This window comes from Raphanus sativus, unplaced genomic scaffold (genome assembly GCF_000801105.2).
Source record: "Raphanus sativus cultivar WK10039 unplaced genomic scaffold, ASM80110v3 Scaffold0165, whole genome shotgun sequence".
Taxonomy (NCBI): Eukaryota; Viridiplantae; Streptophyta; class Magnoliopsida; order Brassicales; family Brassicaceae; genus Raphanus; species Raphanus sativus.
The window spans coordinates 36,489-57,024 of record NW_026615485.1 but is presented as its reverse complement, the minus strand read 5'-3'; the positions used below and the strand labels follow the sequence as shown (position 1 = coordinate 57,024).

The 20,536-nt window shown below is 32.3% G+C and overlaps 2 protein-coding genes, 1 long non-coding RNA gene and 2 pseudogenes across 7 annotated transcripts; 3 read left to right on the top strand and 2 right to left on the bottom strand.

Annotated features, from left to right (window-relative positions):
• Positions 1-1,369: 1,369 nt before the first annotated feature.
• LOC130501329 (uncharacterized) lies at positions 1,370-4,003 on the bottom strand. Of its 5 annotated transcripts, XR_008939622.1 has the most exons (7): positions 3,612-4,003; positions 3,287-3,528; positions 2,967-3,077; positions 2,783-2,835; positions 2,579-2,681; positions 2,336-2,434; positions 1,370-2,146 (listed from the first exon to the last, which is right to left on the bottom strand). It is a non-coding gene; the product is annotated as an uncharacterized LOC130501329 (long non-coding RNA). The 5 variants fall into 5 exon arrangements; XR_008939620.1 differs by having other exon boundaries at positions 2,967-3,528; XR_008939621.1 differs by having other exon boundaries at positions 2,583-2,681; positions 2,967-3,528.
• Positions 4,004-5,118: 1,115 nt separating this feature from the next.
• Positions 5,119-7,174, top strand: LOC108829083 (uncharacterized). The gene is made up of 9 exons (XM_018602741.2): positions 5,119-5,388; positions 5,479-5,550; positions 5,615-5,704; positions 5,795-5,837; positions 5,947-6,053; positions 6,249-6,344; positions 6,444-6,634; positions 6,738-6,807; positions 6,889-7,174. The coding sequence occupies exons 1-9, from the start codon at positions 5,248-5,250 to the stop codon at positions 6,988-6,990; spliced, it is 912 nt and encodes a 303-aa protein (XP_018458243.1). The 5' UTR covers positions 5,119-5,247; the 3' UTR covers positions 6,991-7,174.
• A 548-nt stretch (positions 7,175-7,722) lies between these two features.
• Positions 7,723-10,236, top strand: LOC108829107 (protein ETHYLENE INSENSITIVE 3). Its single transcript, XM_056996223.1, has 2 exons — positions 7,723-7,908; positions 8,166-10,236. The coding sequence occupies exon 2, from the start codon at positions 8,185-8,187 to the stop codon at positions 9,985-9,987; it is 1,803 nt and encodes a 600-aa protein (XP_056852203.1). The 5' UTR covers positions 7,723-7,908; positions 8,166-8,184; the 3' UTR covers positions 9,988-10,236.
• A 1,243-nt stretch (positions 10,237-11,479) lies between these two features.
• Positions 11,480-12,998, top strand: LOC108829073 (peptidyl-prolyl cis-trans isomerase CYP19-1-like; annotated as a pseudogene).
• Positions 12,999-14,626: 1,628 nt separating this feature from the next.
• Positions 14,627-15,871, bottom strand: LOC108836216 (GATA transcription factor 29-like; annotated as a pseudogene).
• Between the last annotated feature and the right edge of the window lie 4,665 nt (positions 15,872-20,536).

Sequence of the window (20,536 nt, the reverse complement as noted above, 5' to 3'; positions counted from 1 at the left end):
CTAACTTTATACTTTGAATCTATAAACCATAATATTCTAATTTATAAAAAATGATATTTACTGTTACAAATTAGTTTTTATAAAAATTATTTATAGCAACAATTTGTTATGTAAGATAAATTTAATCAAAAACCAAATTTTTTTTTCCTGTTCAGAAAAAAAAGAAACCTACAAATATATACCACTAAGTTAGCCAAAATCTTCCGAATAAATAGTAAATCTCACCAACCCAACAAAATGAATTAAAAATATAACAAAAGATATTATGTTTGGAATTTAGCTTACTGGGTCAGATATAAATCTGTTCATTCCAGGTATGAGTTCTTCGAGTCCTCAACATTTGGATTTAAATAGGTATTTGAAATTTTTTGGTCCGGGTTGATTTTTTTTGGATCCGGGTTATTTTAACTTTTTATAATATAAATCTTAAATAATATACAACGTGAATATAAAATATGTGAATCAAAATAAACTCGCGCGGATGCGCGGATCATGATCTAATATACTACATTTCTGCAAACTTGCTTTAACGAATATACACATATTGAATTCAAATTTAGCTGGTCCCTTTTCTTTAATTTAAGTGACCTTTAAAAGAAAATATTAATTGCACTTCATCTTCCAACTTAAAAAAAAAAGAGTGATGTTTTTGCAATTTCATTTACATTTCACGATAACACAACAACTATAATTTGTCAAGCGACATAAAGAAAAACTGCAAGACTTACAACAATTATTAAACAAAATCTAGAAAAGATATTTTATATCTTTTACATATTATTTGAATTTTAATAACTACTTGGTTCATCGATTTTTGTTGGCAAATCAAATGAATGAAACCATTAACCTTTTTCACTATATTTGTGTTACATGTATATGGCAGTTGAATATATCTTATATACTATTTATGAACATTTTATCTGAAAGAGATACACATAAAATTGGAAAACTCACCTCGGAGTTTACTATTAAGTTGGGTATCGTTAATGATCTTGAAAATCCTTGCGGTCTTTAGTATTATTACATTTTTCATAATATGATATTATTACTAATGTAATCTGGAAACATTTAGATTACACGTATATTGATTGACAAAGTAATCTTGTCTTTTAATTTAACAGATTTGTAAAGTTCTTTCTTACTTTTAAGCAAAAAATGCTTTATTACTTCTCAATAAAAACCACGCATGTCCTTGTTAAAATAAAGCTCATGGTTATTTTTTTGCTAAGAAGCTCATGGTTAGTGTTTGTGCAGTGTATTCATATAGACCATGAAAATGTGAAGACAGTTCAAGTTCAAATCTAGGAGATACCTTAATACTAAACGGACAAATCCCGCTTAAATGCAGCTTGCCGCATGATTATGCAAATGAAAAGAAACAACTAATTCTTCATTTTAAGAAACATTTGGTGCCCAAAGTGGAGCGATGGTAGCTCAAGTTCGAGACTGAAGTGGAGTAAAACACTGGAACTTGAAAGAGTATAATAGTTATCAAACATTAAGAAACGCAAAAAAGAAGAAAAAAGCAATGATCAACTATTTACAAAGCATGTGTTTTCCTCCTGATTGCCCTCTCCTGCCATTTCCACGAAATTCCACGAAAAAATAACCATTCTTAGGGATATCTCCGAGCACTCTTGGTATTCTATTGGTTCTGTGTCATCCTGACCTGCTGTGACACACATCCGATGTCCCACGGCTCGTCTCTTAAGAGGTGGTGGAAAATTTCCTTGGTTTTGATTACCTTGTTGTCCTCCAACCATATGAGCTGTGCAGTCCCATGCATAATGGCCTCGCTGACCACACCTTCTACAGTTGTTGACCCCACCAGGACAACTCTGCTCGCCTGGTCGTCTTGGATTAAGTACTTTCAGGAACTTTGCTTCCTCCAAAAGCACAGCCTCCATCAAGACTGATTTCTCAACCAACTCAATCAAGATACCATATGCATGTATTGCACATCGCTTGCGTATATCAGCTCTCAATCCCCCCAGCTCTCTTGCAGAAAATACTTCCTATTCAATTCTTCTCCAAAGGTCTCCCAAGGGATCCATATCCAACAGGCATGCTCCGAACCACACTGACCCACCATTGTGCGCCTCCACGCAAGTAATGCACCGCAAGCTCCTTGAACTCGGTTGGACACCTGATTGAAAAAAAAAATCTTCAGTTTCCCCAAACATCTGCTTGTATCAGGTCAATCCCACAAGTAAAAAATCTCCATCCCTAAGTCCCTCATGAGTCTTCCAATATGAGAGCTGTCTTGATGCTGACATCCCCGTTTACATAAGTCGCACATACTCACGACTTCAGAGATAAAGTGGTGTTAACATACCTTTCTTTGAAGGTGGTTGAGGGACTCGTACATTGATTATGCACCAATGAGTCAAAATTGTATTCATTCATATGAGACAAACACTAAACCATGCATGACCTATAACCATAGTTTTAAAGATAAATAAGAATCTTTCCACATCACTTACAATAGTTAGGCATATATTTATATCTGCACAAACTCAAACAATTTAAAAGAGATGTGTGCGTGTGAGTATGCGTCCATAAAGGAAGATATACATACATACTTTTCTGGAGCAAAGATGTTTAAGAGAAGTGTCCAGCTGTTACTCGAGAGTCTGGAGTTCACTTATGCAATTGATTCTAAATACTTTCCCACATAATGCCTGCAATGAATCCATATCATCATCACTTTTGTTAATCCCCAATGTTAAGTAAAAAAATTGAACCTTATATATACATGTTCATCACGAAAATGTATCAGTACCTTTGATATCCAAAAGATCACCCCTAGCCTTAAGCCTGCTATGTTCCATTGACCTGTTCGTTTGTGTATACACAATTTATTCTCAGTTTGTAAGCCAGTTTTGTAATAGATATTGTACATAAGTATATGTTTGACAGAGCTTCGGAGACAGTAAACATACATTGTGGGAATATGGAGCCTTTACCTGTTTCTCGGCGTATGAGTGCCTCTCGTAGCGTTTTAGAGACATGGAAAACAGTCCTTTGCCTGATTCATCTTGTTCATGTAAACATAAGCCCTTTTCAATGGAGATCACCTATAAAAGTAACAAAGCAGTAGGCAAAATATAGAACTTACAACGTAAACTAAACAAAAAGTTTAGTTCTAGTTCTATGTTGTCTTGGTGTTTATACGATATGCTAATTTGCACCAATGTTTCTTAAACCAAATTGTAAACAACGATAGTGGTTTTGAAAATTAATAAAGTGAAATTAGAAAAGAAGCTCAATAATATGCATCAAATACATGGCAGATAAGCTGAAGACTGTTTCAGAGTCCACAGTTGGACTCAAAACCTTCATGTAAGTAGAATCTGAACCGGTCGGCGTTGATAGGTATTCAAGATGGAAGAGGACAGAGCTGTGCGAGAAACAAATGGTTACACGCAGATCAGCAACTCGATAGATCTCTTTCGGCTTCGTAGCGAATAAATTCTTGAGGCTGTAAGTGGATCCTGGTTTGAGTTGAGGCTGGTAGATCACAGTGCCCTGTCGGAAACGAAATCAGTAAGATGTAAGGAAGTTTGAGTGAGAATCCACATGAAGGAAATTGCAGAGAAAATCAATCATACCCTGGTTCGTCGAGGATGAGCAGCTCCCACCATTGGCAGTGTTTCTGGCCTCCCAGAAATAGATCAAACTAAAGCGTAATCCCCACTCTGATAGCCTTGGTGATATGTCGACGAAATATAGTGCAGCACGAGACTTGTCGGAGGTTTGAATCAATTTCATAGCCATCGATTGTTATCATTGAATGGATGTTATAGAGAGTCTTTGACGAAGTGGTTTATATAGGAGTAGAAAGAGAGGGAGTTGGAAGGAAAGAATAGCTCATTAAGAGAAAACTAAAGAACAGGAATGAAAGAACGGTGAAACGCAGATAGTCGACCCGAAACGACGCAGAGGAAAAGGAAGAATCAGAGACGACGGCTTATTTTTTAAATGGGCCAGACGACATTATTTAGTTAATGGTATACGAAGAGGTATGGACTTGATATGGGTTATAGTCAAAAAATTTAAGAACACACAATGGCAAACTTATTCGATTGAATCTTACATGACATGGCGAAACAAAGCCTTCTGATAGGCTGATTTTTTTAATTGACGTGGACACTCTCCCTGACCTTCTTATTCACCTTTTAGTATGGTTTTGATTATCTACCGGCATATGCAATATGATTTTTCTTTAAAAAAAAACAGAACTATTGTCATAATAAATAGAAGCATGATTAGAAACTGAAACTAATTCGTGAATCACCAAGTTTTTTTAATAAGGAGAGAGGAAAAATCTGTAAAACTAAAGAAATAAAAAAAAAGTTCAAAAGTAGAGGATACAAAGAAGGAGACACGCATTGTTGAGTTTTTTTATTTTATCTTTTTCCAACTAATAAAAAGTTTAAGATATATTAAATATATTGGGTAGATATTTTAAAGATTGTAAAACCGTTACTTTAAATATAAAATAAATTAGGAATTGAAAAATATTAAGATTGAATAATTTAGTAAATTTATATATACATAAATGTATTTTCCGAAAATCTTAAGTATTTCTCCAAAATTTCTCATGAAATAAAGGTATTCTATTTTCTTTACGTTCCACTCCTATTGTTTCATTTCTTTTATTCCACTAATTTTATTTTTGTTGCCACTTGCTATTTTAAAATAGAAAAAAAGATAGAGATTTACGTTGGAGAAAACGAGATTTGTGTTTAAAAAAATAAATGTATTATAATTTACTTTAAATATTAGTATTATATAGATAAACATATAGATGAATAAAAGACGTTCCAACACCTTCGTTTGAGTCAAATTTAAGCCAAAAAAAAAACACCTTCGTTTGATGGAAACATATCCCTTTATTGACCATATTTTCTATCAGAAAGTAATCATTTTTAGTTGACGTTGAGAACACCCGCTCACAAGTCACAACGGTCTAACAAAATCATCTCGAACAATATCAGTATCATACTAATCATTCTTCTTTACCATTTTCATTTTTTACTAAATTTGTTCTTAACAGATTTACCAGGATTCATAACTAAACTATAGTAGAATCGAAGAGAGAAAAAAGAAACAAAGGGCGTAATTGTCATTTCCAAAATTTCACAGAGAGAAGAAGAAAGAGACCGAATGGTTCAAACTCGAGAAAAAGTAGGAAGAGAGTAAAAAGCGAAACACAAAGTTAATCGAATCTGGTTTGGAACAAAAATGGCGAATCTACATCCATCTCTCTCAATGGCCGGAGGAGCTCCGGCGAACAAAGATCGAAACTTGGCCTCCGCAGAGCAGTTGGTTCTCGATCTCAGCAATCCCGAACTCAGAGAGAATGCTCTCCTCGAGCTTTCCAAGGTTCGAGAACAATAGCTTAGGGTTTCGATGATATGGTTTTTGACAATCTCACTGTCTGAATTTAGTTTGTTTGACCACTTGTTGTTGTAGAAAAGAGAACTGTTTCAGGATCTGGCTCCTCTCTTGTGGAACTCTTTTGGTACCATTGCTGCTTTGTTGCAGGTATCTCTCTCTCTCTTTTTTAATTTTAAATCCAAGTGAAAGTTACTAATCAAATGCTTAACAGGAGATAGTTTCGATCTACTCTGTTCTTGCACCTCCAAATCTTACTCCTGCTCAGTCCAACCGTGTTTGCAATTCACTTGCCCTACTTCAGGTTAGATATTTCATTTGTTCATTTATTTGCCTAATCCATCAGATTCCTCCTGATACAATTCCTTCTTGCTCTCTCTCTCTCGCTCTGCAGTGTGTAGCGTCTCATTCCGACACCAGAATGTTATTCCTCAAGGGTAATGCTACTAGTGGTTGTTATTGAGTATTAGTTTCTTGTTATGGTTTTAGTTTATTTCACAATGGTGGACAACTGATTGTTATGCCCTTGTTTGTTCTTATGCGCAGCTCACATCCCATTGTACCTTTACCCCTTCCTTAATACAACCAGCAAGTCCAGACCTTTCGAGTACTTGCGCCTTACTAGCTTAGGTGTCATTGGTGCACTTGTCAAGGTAAACCTTTTCTGTAGCTTCTCAGTTTTGAGATTCCCCCCACCCCCACCAAATTGTTGCTGAAAGTAGAAGGACTAAAAGTTTGCGTAAATGGTCTTGGTTTCTCTGAATGAAGGGTAGATGATGCTTTGTGTTTCTTTTAGCTAGTTAGTGTGTGGAATAAGAATATGATCATTCGCATCCTTCTTTAACCAGGTTGATGATACAGAGGTCATTAGCTTCCTTCTTTCAACCGAAATTATTCCTCTCTGCCTTCGCACCATGGAGATGGGGAGTGAGCTGTCCAAAACTGTAAACCCTTTTTAACTTAACATCACCATTTTTTCCACTGGATAATGTGCATAAACGCCTTGTTTACGAAATTAACATTGCTGTGATGATAAATGTTAGGTTGCAACATTCATAGTTCAGAAGATCTTGTTGGATGATGTAGGGATGGATTACATCTGCACAACAGCAGAGCGGTTTTTTGCTGTTGGCCGAGTGTTGGGCAATATGGTTCAGTCGCTAGTGGAGCAGCCTTCTCCACGCCTTCTGAAGCATATCATTCGTTGTTACCTCCGTTTATCAGACAACCCAAGGTTTGTGTTAGTTCAAAACAAACTTCCTCAGAGATAATCATATCACATTGTTTCTCTTGGCTTTTTTCCATGCTTGAGCTTTGTCACTTGTGTGTTAATTTAGGGCTTGTGCTGCACTCGGAAGCTGCCTCCCTGACTCTCTACGAGATGGAACCTTCAGCAATTGTCTTCGCGTAAGTCATTGTCCTATTTTGAATTTGTTTGTGTAAGAGATGGCTGGCTTAGTTGAAAACTTGGGTTATGTTTCTTTTCAGGAGGATCAAATAGCAAGGAGGTGGCTGCAACAGTTGGTTCACAATGTTGGAGTTGGGCGAGTCCCAACACATCAAGGTGGAGGATTTGAGCACATGCTTTGATCTGAATGCATCTCAGCCTATCCTTTGGAGTGTTTTTTTCGTTTCGAATTTATTTTTGTGCTTTTGATGCCTTTGACTTAGATGACGATGAGTTATAGGCTTTTAATCTGTTTGATATTCTTATTGTAATTATTTTATTAAACATCAGAATGCGCTCGATAATAAAAGGAATGTTTACAAATAATATTAGTTTGAAATTTTTTATTTCGACAAAGCTGTGGTGGTTGGTGTAGTGTAGATAATACTTACTGATAAGTTTTAAAGCTAGAAGTCCGTTAACAGCTCCGTTTCTTGCACCAGACTCAAGCAGTGACTCAAGAACAGCAACGTCACGAGCACCTTCCACGTATGTAGATGAGGCTTTTGTTCCTTATGCTGCAAATGCATCAAGATGATCGGTATATATTTTATTCGTTTGTGACTTTGTGTGTTTCAATCAAAAAGTCAACTACTGTGGAACATTTTTTCTGTCATCACTTTGGAAGAGTATATTTTAATGAATACAATGGACAGAAATAGATTACGTATTTTAATTTCGAAGCAATTAATAATACGTGTTAAAACAGTTAAACTAATACCGCGTAATATAAAAAGAGAGAAATAAGTCAAGAGGCGCTTTGCTAATTGCTATTTATTTTCGGAAATTATTTTAATAAATTGGTCAATAAAATGATGTCTTTAAAAATAAATTTAAAATAAATAATATATAATAAACCCCCGGTGTCTCCATGATGTACAGAGAGAGAGACTCCACAAAGAAACGCAAGTCGCTTTCCACACACGTGATCTTCGTCGACTTTTCTTCTTCTTCTCCTTTATCAACTTTTTTATTGGGATGAATTTATTTAGGGTTTAATCATTTCCACTTTCTTTAAAGCTTTTGTCATATCTATTGGGTTGATTCCTTTTTATCTCCAGGTAACTACTTTCTTTCAATCGATTATTGTACTGAAGATGATGATTGGTAGATAGATTCTTTCATGGTGCTATTGGTAGATACATCCATGGGTTTACCAGTTATCTAAATCCATGATGATAAATAGAGAGATACTAATTTTATTTTCCAGTTTGATTTTGTTGTTCATCAGATATATCAGTATTGGTACTTCTATATTTCTGGTTTGATTGTTTTGGTTTTGTATTAACCGGTTCTGTTCTTACTGGCTCTGGTCTAGGTTTAACCGGCTCTGTACGATGATGTTTAACGAGATGGGGATGTTAGGCGGGAACATGGACTTCTACTCTCCTTCCGAACTTGACTTCTGTGCCGCACCACACCCTGAACCGGATTCAATCATTGAAGATGACTATACTGATGAAGAAATCGATGTGGACGAGCTCGAGAGGAGGATGTGGAGAGACAAAATGCGTCTCAAACGTCTCAAGGAGCAGCAACACGACAAGAGCAAAAAACAAGGAGTTGTTGTTGTTGTTTTTTTTTTTTTTTTTTTTTTTTTTTTAGTTGTTGTTGTTGTTGATTCCGCCAAGCAGAGACAACAGTCCCAAGAGCAAGCGAGGAGGAAGAAAATGTCTAGAGCTCAGGACGGGATCTTGAAGTACATGTTGAAGATGATGGAAGTCTGCAAAGCTCAAGGCTTTGTCTACGGTATCATCCCCGAGAACGGGAAGCCTGTCACCGGCGCTTCGGATAATCTACGTGAGTGGTGGAAAGATAAAGTCAGGTTCGATCGTAACGGTCCTGCTGCTATATCTAAGTACCAAGCGGAGAACAACAACAACAACATCTCTGGGGTTTGTGAAAGTAGCGGACCTACATCGCATAGTTTGCAAGAGCTTCAGGACACGACGCTTGGGTCTCTTTTGTCTGCTTTGATGCAGCATTGCGATCCTCCTCAGAGACGGTTTCCTCTGGAGAAAGGTGTCCCTCCTCCGTGGTGGCCTACCGGGAAAGAAGACTGGTGGTGTCAGCAGCTCGGTGGTCCTGCTCCTTACAAGAAGCCTCATGATCTGAAGAAGGCGTGGAAAGTGGGTGTTTTGACTGCGGTGATCAAGCATATGTTTCCTGATGTTGCGAAGATCCGTAAGCTCGTGAGGCAGTCTAAATGCTTGCAGGATAAGATGACTGCTAAAGAGAGTGCTACTTGGCTCGCCATTGTTAACCAAGAAGAGGCCCTGGCTCGAGAGCTTTACCCTCAGTCCTGCCCTCCTTTATCAGGCGGTGGAAGTTGCTCGCTTCTGATGAATGAGTCTAGTCAGTACGACGTTGAAGCTGTTTATGAAGCGGAAGAGGTCAAGCCTGTGAAGGAAGAAGTCTCATCAGAATTCATGAGGAAGAGGAAGCCTAACAGAGATCTGAACACTATAATGGAGAGAACGGTCTTCACCTGTGAGAATCCTGGTTGTGTCCATAGGGGGTTTCTGGATAGGAACTCAAGAGACAACCATCAACTGGGTTGTCCACACCGGGACAGTTGTTTACCGTATGGAGGAGCAGGACCGTCCAGGTTCCATGTCAACGAAGTTAAGCCTGTCGTTGGATTTTCTCGGCCAAGGCCTGTGAACTCGGTGGACCAGCCAATCGACTTAACGGGTATTGGAGTTCCTGAAGATGGGCAGAAGATGATCTCCGAGCTCATGTCCATGTACGACAGGAACGTCCAGAGCAACCAAACTCCTATGGTCATGGAGAATCAGAGCGTGTCACTGCTTCAACCAACGGTCCAGAGTCATCAAGAGCATCTCCAGTTCCAAGGAAACATGGGGGAAGGGAGTTTCTTTGAAGACTTCAACAGAGCTAACAACAACAGTAACCAAACGTACAACATCAATGGGTTCAACTACTACGACACTGCACACAACAATAACAACTCTGAAGCTGCCCATAACAATAGTAGCAGCAACAGGTTTCAGGGTGTGTATGATTCTGCTGGACCGTTCGATATAGCCTCATTCGTTTACAGAGATGATATGTCAACGCCGCCAGGAGTAGTTGGAACGATGCAACAAAAGCAGCATGATGTTTCCATATGGTTCTAAGTCTTGGAAAGTAGATTTCATCTTCTGTTTATTTTTTTTATCTTGTGCTCCTGCATTCACTCTTCAGTGTGGGGACCTCTCTCTCTTACTGTGCCTTGGTCTTGGCTGGTGGATCTCTTTCATCAGCTTCTTTTAGTTACACACTCCATACTTGGGGACAAACACAATGTAAGTTCTCATAATAATATATATATATAACTTGGAAATTGGAATTAAATCTTAATTACTGACGTTGTTCAGCCTTTGTAATCCGATGATTTGAACAATGGTGATGTGTTTCACTTGACCCACTTCGAATCTTAAATTGGGGACAATTATTTAATACAAAAAGATGAATTAACCATTATACTATTTAATACAAAAAGATGAAGTAACCATTATATTTGTAAGCAAAAGTGTTTGTTGCCAGTGGCTCGGTGGTAGTAGAGCATGGGTCAGTTGACAAGCGAATAAGCGATACTCGCAGACCATAGAAAACGAAAATAATTTAAATAAATTATGATAAATGTAAGCTTTTTTTTTTTTTGAAAAACAAATGTAAGCTATTGTTAAATACCCTTTCGTAGACAACTTAACGTATTGGTCAAGGTTATCAAAACGATCTTAACCGATGCTGGTATCTATAAACTCGAGGGTTGGGACGGTTGGGGTTAGCCAATACGTTATGTTTTTGTCACGTCTATTCTACCGGAAATAAGTTTTTTTTTTTCAAAAAGAAAAACAAATAAAAAATAACACAGAAAAGTAAACAGAAAGTTCAGAAGTTAAAAATAGACTAAACATATAAAATTATAAATTTCATTATACTATTTCCATTACAGTTTAGTTATTGTTGTAAAGTATTTTTTTGTTTCAAAATAAATATTGTTTAAAATTTCATCGAAAAAATTATTAAATTTATATATCTTACTAGTTTTATTGGTTAAAATATAGTTAAATGACCGATAATCATGTTTTTACATAAGAAATATAAAAAAAAATATTTCTTAATCAATGTACATAAACCTGCAAATTTAAAATAACAACTAAAATAAAACAACGGAATATTAAATTATCTTGTCAAAATCATGGGTTTTAAATATAGATATCAAATTTAGTATAGTGTTGAAACTAATCCCACTAATTGTATAATACTATAATAGTATAATCTGATTGGTGTTTTATTAATTGATAAGCATTTTGGTAAAACAATATCCAATATAAATTATGGACTGGATTATATTTTGGTTTTCCCCGATTTATTAATGACTGTGTAAAATATTTGTGTGTTTAGCTGATAAAAGAACACAATAGCCACATTTACATGGACTTAGAAAGAAAAAACACAAATTCAATGAGTGCAGTCAAATTTAAATGGTCTAAAATTAGCTGTAAAAGCCGTAAAGCCCTATGAAATACGGAGATAAGATTTGATTATTTCAACCATTCTTCCATCTTAACTGCTTGGAATCAGTTCATCTCTTCGCAGAAACAGCCCTAAATTTCTCTGAAAATGGAAATTAATTCTCGCATCAATGAAACCGACAGAAACATCACAGTTAACGTTGCGGCTGGTGGTGTGTGCACAATTAACGTTAACCCTGTTGGTCCACTCATACCACCTCCGGCCATTAATGGAACCCCTGTTCCTCCTCGGGCTAACCCTACGGTTTACTTTTATATGACCGTGGACGGAAAACCAGCTGGTATGATCATAATGGAACTCTTTGCCGACACGACCCCACGGACGGCAGAACTTTCGCGCCCTCTGTACCGGCGAGAAAGGCATGGGGAAGCTTGGTAAGCCACTCCATTACAAGGGATCGATCATCCACCATGTTGACCCAGGTTATATGATCCAAGGAGGAGATATCATTGACGGAGGGAAAGGAAACGGAGGCGAATGTATCTACGACAGTAGGTTTTTCGAGGTTGAGAACTTCATCAAGAAGCACACCGGTCCAGGTATACTCTCCATGTGGAACCGTGGTCGAAACAGCACCGGATCTCAGTTCATGATCCACGCGCAGGCCAGGGCCGTCTTTTAGCACGTGCAAGTGGAGCGGTCGAATAGGGTCCAAAATTTTAGAGGGTCCATAATTTTTTTTATTTTTTTTACTAATAGTTATAAATTTAAAATCATATTTTTATAAAATCAGAATGACTATTTTAATTTAGTTTTCGTATTTATAACTAATAAATATAAACTACAATATTTTTTTATATAACCAACTAAAAATGCAATAAATTAGGAAGTAATTATTATTTATATCAATTATATATTATGGAAAGTAATAAATAGTTGGTGTGTGTTAGAATATTCAGTGGTAGTATTAAAAGTCAATATTCTAATTGATTATGTTTAGAAAACAATTATTAATTAGTGACTATAAATACGGAGAACAAAATATATTTTCTTCACCATTTTTAATTAAAAATAGCAAACACGAAGAAAATAAAGCTAGCTTGACAAGAAAAAAGAGTGACTTGTTCAATCAAGAGTATATAGCTTACTATTCCGATTTTTTTACTTTATTATATTTATAGATTATGATTTCTGATCGTGAATATAATAAACGTAAAAACTGAAAAAGTTAGAAAAATGATCAAATTTGATGATTTGATCGATGATTTTGCATTAAAAATGCTAAATAATCAAATTTAGTGATTTGATCAATGATTTTGCATTAATAACATAAAATTAGTGTTATTTAGATTATAAATAATTAAATTAATTAGTGTTATTTAGATTAAAAATAATTAAATTAATGTATTTATTTTATATTATAATGGTATTTTGTAAAAAAACAAAATTATTTCAGATTATTAAAAGAGGTCTTATTTTCTTTTTTAAACAGGGTCTGTAAAAAGTTTGAGACGGCCCTGCGCAGGCGAACCCGGATCTGGATGACGAGTGTGTTGTGTTCGGCCAAGTTGTTCAAGGAATGGATATAGTCACGAGCATTATGGCTTTAAGCACGAAAACTTCCGTACCCGTTGCGGTGATCCACAACTGCGGTCAAATTTCATAGATATTTGAGAGGTTTTCATATTACGACGTTTTATACGTTTATGCTCGTATTTGAGTTTATATGTTTATGTTCATATGTCTCAATTTCATTTCGTTTATGAACAAATAAAATATTTGTTACTTTGATTTTTAAAATGACCGTTTCATATCAATGTACTTAAAATATCATTATTTTAACTGACGCGTTCGCCAATAAAAAACAACATTTCTCTCAAACCAATGTAACCGGTTTTGCAATTATATCTTCTCGCTGTGGACTAGATACGTATCATTAATATATGCAACAACTCGAACACAAACAAAGAAAACCAATTACATTGGTTTAAAGAATAACGTCTCTATTGCTCAAAAAAGAAGAAGAATAACGTCCCTTTTTAGTAAACGTACAGTCATACATACAGCTGCAATATCAATATATTTTAATTTGAATCATTTTATTTCTATACATAACCAGAATTCAAAATATGTAAATCTCATCCTTGGAGAGTAATTAATTTTAACCGTACAAACCATTTGAAAATCCATTAAAATTGATAGGAAATGAAAAAGCAGTGCAATGGGATGAATTTGAGAAAAAATATATAAAGACTACATTTTAGAAATCTGTCTGTATTAAAATCAGTAATATGAATTTTCTTTACGTCAATATTTCAATTTTTAAATGACTAATGACGACGGATGAATTCATCACTAGACGTGAATTACTGTAAAACTGAAAATTGGTGTCAAAAGAAAATAAAAACACTAAAACCTGATAAAAGTAGATAGATGAACCAATAATAGTTTATGTAACTTCGTGTGCGAATATGTATTACTTCTGATATGTTTTTCTTTTAAATAGCCTTTTTAAAGTTACTAATATATAGTATTTCTCCATGATTGAATATGCTTTTGTATTTTTTTAATAACGAATAAATATTTTTTTGTCTTCTAAAAATTCTATTAAAACAAGTAACACATAAACTGATGAAAACACATTATCTTCAGAAGTAGAAGCCAATAAAAATTGAAATATTTCCAGAGATATACGATCACAAGAGAAATCTAAACGATAACTAGTAAAGATAGACGGCAAAGAATAAAACAAAAATAACAAATCGTACAGTTATAAGTACTAAGTAGCCTTGATTAATGTCATCAAAATGGAATCACAGATCGATTTAGAAGCCAATAAAGATCAAAATCTTTCCGGAGATATACGACCACAAGAGAAAACTAGTAAAAATAGACGACAAAGAATAAAACAAAAATAAAAAGTCGTACTTGAAATATAAGTACTAAGTACATATCGATTTCGAAACAGTGAATAGAAACATATCGAATAAACTTAAAAAGGATATAAAAAAATTAAAATGGTATTTTGCTTTAAAGTTAATGCCATTATTTAGCATAATTTGGTACAACTCTAATGATGTAGGTATATGTAACATTTTTTGTTTTCATTAAAAAGCTGCAAAAATTAATATATCTAACATATAGAATATGAATGACATTTCAATAAATATGCTTAAATCTCCATAGTTTAGCTTTCATCTCAATAAGCTTAATCAGAGACAGATAATGCTTAGTTAACAATGAGTCATTTTCTCTCTTTTTGTTTATATTAATCAAATACAAACACAACCACAGTCACTCAGTTCCATTGCCTCTCCTCTCTTTCTCCTTCCTGAACTTTATCCCACAAGCATTGCATAAACTCTGAAACACATTAGTTAACCAATCAAAATTCATTTAGTGTAAGTTTAGGTTTAAGCAGCGCAGTTATCATCATACATTTAATTCGGACACGGTTAATAAGTTAAAGATTTTGAGATTAGTTAATGAACTTGCCTTGGGACCAAGAGGACCCTTTCGCCACATAGGAGTGTTAATTGCGTTGCAGTTCTTGTTCGTACATTTTCTCATCTCGTTAATCCTTCCTGCTAAACAGGCGCCGCTGCAGCCTCAACGACGCACTAAAGTTGCGTTTGCGTCCACAGCGTCTTTAAACGCTAAAGAGTTACGTTGTGCTCTCTTAGCAGGGACATCAATGAGCACATGTTCACTTCCCATAGGAGTCTCCGTCGCCGGAGCCGGAGACGGCTGCGTCGGGAAAGTAGCAACGTTCAAGGTCTCGCCGATGCCGGCGAAGTGGTTGAAGACTAAGTTGTAGTATTGGATATTGACGTCGACGTTCTTTCTCACACCTTCGTGGTCGTTGGTCGATTCATTGTTGTTCCAAAGAATCTCACTGTCGTTGTTGTTGTCTCGGCGGTTACTGTCGACGTTGTTCCCCTATTATGGTGTATTAATATTTTTTAATTAATTAGCATTTAATACGTATTTATGTAATAATTGTCCATATGTAGCGCTGTTATAAATGGTATTAAATTATTAATTGTAATAAGAAAATGATGACAATGACTAAATGTTCTTTTCCTCCAAATTGCAACTGTTACCTTTAAAACAGTGTGGGATTAGTTTTTTTCCTTAAACAAAGATTAATGAATTACATATGAGTTCAATCAATATACATGAAATTGTTCAAATGAAAATTCTGTGTGAGATTTAAGATAAACATGTACTAAGTCATGTATTTTTTTCAGTGGTAACCGGTGTGATAGATCTCTAGGATTTATTCATCAGATATTTCATGTTTTTACAACTAAAATTTCGTTGAATTATATCAAAAGTACAACGATGAAATCATTTGGAACTTCAAAATTGTGTGTAATTTTTCTTGTTGTTCATGGCTTCATCAATCGGTAACAGTGACAAGGATAATATTAATTGAAAAAAAACCTGATCAATGGTGAGAGTATTTAAGCTCAGATTTGTCTCAACAGTAGGACTTGGCAGACCCAACCTCAGTGTTAAATCCAATTCGTTCTCCATTTCTCTATAGAAATTTGAAGAAAAAATCAATAAAAATACATGTAACTGTTAGACAATATTCATGTTATTTTTCAATCTACGAAAACATTTTCGGAGAACAATATAAACAAACTTAACAAATGAAAATGGGCATGAATGGTATGTGCTAATACACTTACAGAGATGACTGATAATGCAAAACCGACCCACAAGTTTTAGTTTTAGATTTTCAGATCTGAATGTAATCGATCCACTAATCTTGTAGAGATCGTGTGTTGCTTTGGTGCAATTATATATACACATAGACAAATATGGGTGTTATATTCATATATACGCACGTATTAAGAGAGCAACCCTAAGGCATGAGAAATGTGATTATCTACAAATCATGATTGCTACATGACAAATTAAGCTTCATTTCGAATAAAAGCATTGAATATGAAAAAACGGTAAAATTTCTTTAAGACCAACCATGGAAATAACATGAGAAGACTGAAGAGAAGATGAGAATTCAGACCAAGAGAATCTATTCACTTATACAGTAAAAATTCTATAAATAAATAATGTTTGGACTATAATATTTTATTAATTTATATAGTTATTAATTTACAAAAAATTTCATTCAATTTTTTTAATATTTTTATTTATAAATTAAGAGAATAGTTGAATTTACTGTATATAATTTAATTAAATTTTATAAGTCGACTTCCATATTATTTTATTATATTATTGGGTATATATTTTTATGTTTCATAAAATTTAAATTTGGTTTTAGATATATTTTTTTCTAAATGTTATCAAAATATATTGAGTTATTAAGAAAAAATAAAGATAATTTCATTGTGAATTTAAAAATAACTATATATTGTATAGTTTATACTTATAAAATGTATGTACAAATAGATTATTAATTTATGATTTTAATGGAACAATATTTTATATAATACTTTCTTAAAAAATATTATCTCATGATTTTACCGATTTGTGTTATATTTTAAATTGTGTCAACTCGGAATCGAAATTATTAATTTATAGTATTATTAATTTATAGAGTATTGATTTAAAGAGTTTCTTCTCTAGAATTTTATAAATAAAACTATATATGTAGTTGATTTGATTGGAAGATGTAAGTAGATTTATTTATAGATCCTGTAGGATTTTTTAATCAAAAATGGAGATAAGATTATATCCCTTTCCTTATCACAAAATACTTATTTATTAAATAATTTAATTTTGTAGTTTTTGTTAATAATATATTCTCTATGTGGATTTTAATGTGTTTCTGGTGGTGGCTCATCTATCTTATTAAATTAGAAATACCTTTTGATTTTGTTTGGCAACATAAATAGCAAACTTAAAAAAAATTAATGTTTGGATACAAAGATAATATCTAATTTAATAATATGGATTAATGGGCTTACATTTTTTTAAAAGTTGAAACCAATAGTAAATCTAGCTCTTCTACATTAGTAGGCCTAAATAAGAACGACTACACTTTTTATTGCCATATCTTTTCGTAGAGTTTAATAACAACTCAATTAAACTAATTTACCTATTTTTTATGGATCGTAAATCTTGGTTTCGTAGAGTTTAATAACAACTGCATTGCCATATCTTTATTTTTCTTAATTATTTCTAAATACTCGTATATATAAAGCTACCAAAATCTACGATAATTTTGAAACTGTGACTATATAATTGGGTTACATTATTTAATTTGCGATTATGATCTATTTTTATAACTAGATTATTTATTGGGCCATTGTAATTATTGGTTGTTTTATTATAGTTACTGGTATTTATAATTTACATATAATACATAGACAAACATATATTTATCTCAAAAAAAATTATTGTTCATTAATAAGATAGATATGTCATTATTAATTTAAAATTTTCAATTTTCTATATTAGGGTTACAGTATCAAATAAAAATGCAAATATATATATATATATACTAAAGTATTAGTATTTTTTCGTATTACAAGCACATTAAATACAATAACAATCATATGATAGCGAAGAACGTGGACCATATTTTATAAAACCCAATAATTTTCAACAGGGTATAAGTTGATAATAATTTTACAAGTTAAAGTAAACACCCGTCCAGTTGGGCGGGTCAAAATCTAGTAGTGTATTAAATCCTTAGTAAAACTACTTGGAGTAAAACTGGTCGATTTGGTGTACAAAAGTCATCTTTCTAAGAAAGCAACAACTTATATAGGGTGTGATTGGTAGTTGTTGTGGGTGCTCTTCACAGCCCCATTTATTTCTAAAGAACCAAGATTAGAGCATCTCCAAAAAAAATTCTATAACTTCAAATATAGAGTTTTTTGCTCTCCAAAAAGAAACTTCAAATTTGAAGTTTCATCTTTTATTTGCAATTTGATCCATATAATTAATTACATATCACATTTATAATTTTTAATTATTTTTTGTCTATCATTTTAATTCTTAAAGTTTTTATATCTCATTATTGTTTCAGATTTGTTTTTATAAATTCAAGTTTTATTCATAAAATTAAATAAAAAAATAAAATAAGATGTATATTATTAAAAACTGTAAATTAGACAACAAGAATATTACAAAAAAAAATTAAAAAAACTTTTTTAAAAGGTACATGAAGAAATAATTATTATACATAATCAAATATTAAATTGCAAACAAAATACCACATTGTATAATAATTATGTCTTCATGTACCCTTTTAAAAAAATATTAAGTTTCTTTTGTAATATTCTTGTTGTCTAATATTAGTTTTAAAATAAAATTATAAATAAAATGCATAATTAAATATTAAACTACAAATAAAATATCACATTATTTCAAAAAATTATTGTCAAGATTATATATTTTTATCTATAATTTTATATTTTAGTACAAGATTTTATTAATTAATATTTCTGTAATATTTTTTATATGTGTTAGTTATTTATAAAAGTTCTATGGATTTACATTAATTATGATAAATATAAGGACCATAGAGTAAAATACAAATAGTTTTGAAGTTAAGTTTAAAATTTTGTTTTTGGAGAAGAACACTTTGAAACTTCAAATATAGAATTTTGCAACACTCTATATAGATGCTCTTAGAGCAATTAAGCTTTAATTTACTTTTTAAAACCACAGCTTTTGAAAAAATCTGAAGCTGTATAAGTGCTCTGCAGAATCAAATATCCAAAGCAATTTTTAGTGCTTTCCATAAAATTCTACAGCAATAAAATCTAAAGTTACAGTAAAAAGTTTACAGATTTTTTTCTACAGCAATAATTTTGAAGTTACAATCATCACCAATCGGACCCATAATATAGCTATTGTTTTTTTTTGAAAACTGCCAAAATGAAACAAAAAACAGCATGATTGTCCCTTTATTATAAAACTATTTTTGTCTATTTTGTCTTTCTTCTTTCCTATCTATTTCTGAAAACTAATGAAATAAATAGTTTTGTAAATAAAAAAATTATAAAAATATAAACAATTAATAAAACACCATATACACAAACGGGTTTTTTAGTTGAAACTTAATAAATAAAAAAATTGAATTACGTTCTACTAAAAGTAGATTGGGTCTTTTACGGAAAATGAGTTAGTAGAAAACGAATTCTAAATTAAACATGTTCATCTATTTTTTTTAGAACTAACAATCTACTTTTTATGAAAATTCTAAATTGCAGGAATACGAATTCTACTATTCCTAAAGATAGCCACTTTCATGTGGAATGTATCTTCTATTTTTATGAAGTATTCTAAAGTTTTGGGAATACGAAATCTAGAATCTACTCATACGTTTACATGAGGTAAAAATTGCATTCACGATTTTTGCCATTGTTCTAAAAAAGTAGAAGGTGATTTCTACGGATAAGAAAATTTGTTTTGTGCGAAAATTAAAAAAATTTCAGTTAAGTAAATATTCTTAAAATATCCTAAAAAATATTCTAACTTCCTAAAACGTGTTTTGAGCGATTTGTTTTGTCAAAATTTTAAAATATGATTTGTGTATTTTTTTCTTCATCAATCTATGATATCTCCATAGTTTGCCTTGTGATTTTCACAAACTCTTATACTATTTTTTTTTTGAAGTTTAAGAAAACAAAAAAGTTTACAAACATTTTAAAATTTTAATAAGAATAAATCTTTGTAAAAGTTTTTTATAAAGTTTATTTAACGTTTTTTACTAATAATTTTTGGTAAAGTTTTATTTTTATTTTTATAAAGTTTACAAAATTTATTGTTAGTAAAGTTTTATTAAAAATATTTTTAAAAAATATTTTTCTTAAAAGTTTTTAAAATTGAAAAACTTACAAATGTTTTAAACTTTTTATAAAAATAAAACTTTGTAATTTTCTATAAATTTTGTTTAAAGTTTTTATTAAAAACTTTTTGTAAAGTTTTATTTTTATTTTTTTAAGTTTACAAAGTTTATTCTATTAAAGTTTTATTAAAAACGTTTTAAACTTTTTATAAAAATAAAACTTTGTAAAACGTTTTTAATAAGTTTATTTTTATTTTCTCTTTTTAAACGCTTTTAATTATTTTTTTAAAAAAGTCTATTAGTTTAATGTTTTTAATTAGATTAATCAAATGTTAGTTTTGAAATTATGATAAAATTATAATAAATAATGATTTTATACTATAAGAACAATCATACTGAATTTTTGTTCCGTTTTGGCAATTTTTCTTTTT

Excerpts from the sequence above, each read along its gene's own strand:
- LOC108829083 (XM_018602741.2), top strand. The coding sequence starts at position 5,248 with ATGGCGAATCTACATCCATCTCTCTCAATGGCCGGAGGAGCTCCGGCG. Across the intron at positions 5,389-5,478 it reads CTCTCCTCGAGCTTTCCAAG|AAAAGAGAACTGTTTCAGGA; the intron begins GTTCGAGAACAA and ends TTGTTGTTGTAG. Across the intron at positions 6,054-6,248 it reads TCATTGGTGCACTTGTCAAG|GTTGATGATACAGAGGTCAT; the intron begins GTAAACCTTTTC and ends TTCTTTAACCAG.
- LOC108829107 (XM_056996223.1), top strand. The coding sequence starts at position 8,185 with ATGATGTTTAACGAGATGGGGATGTTAGGCGGGAACATGGACTTCTAC.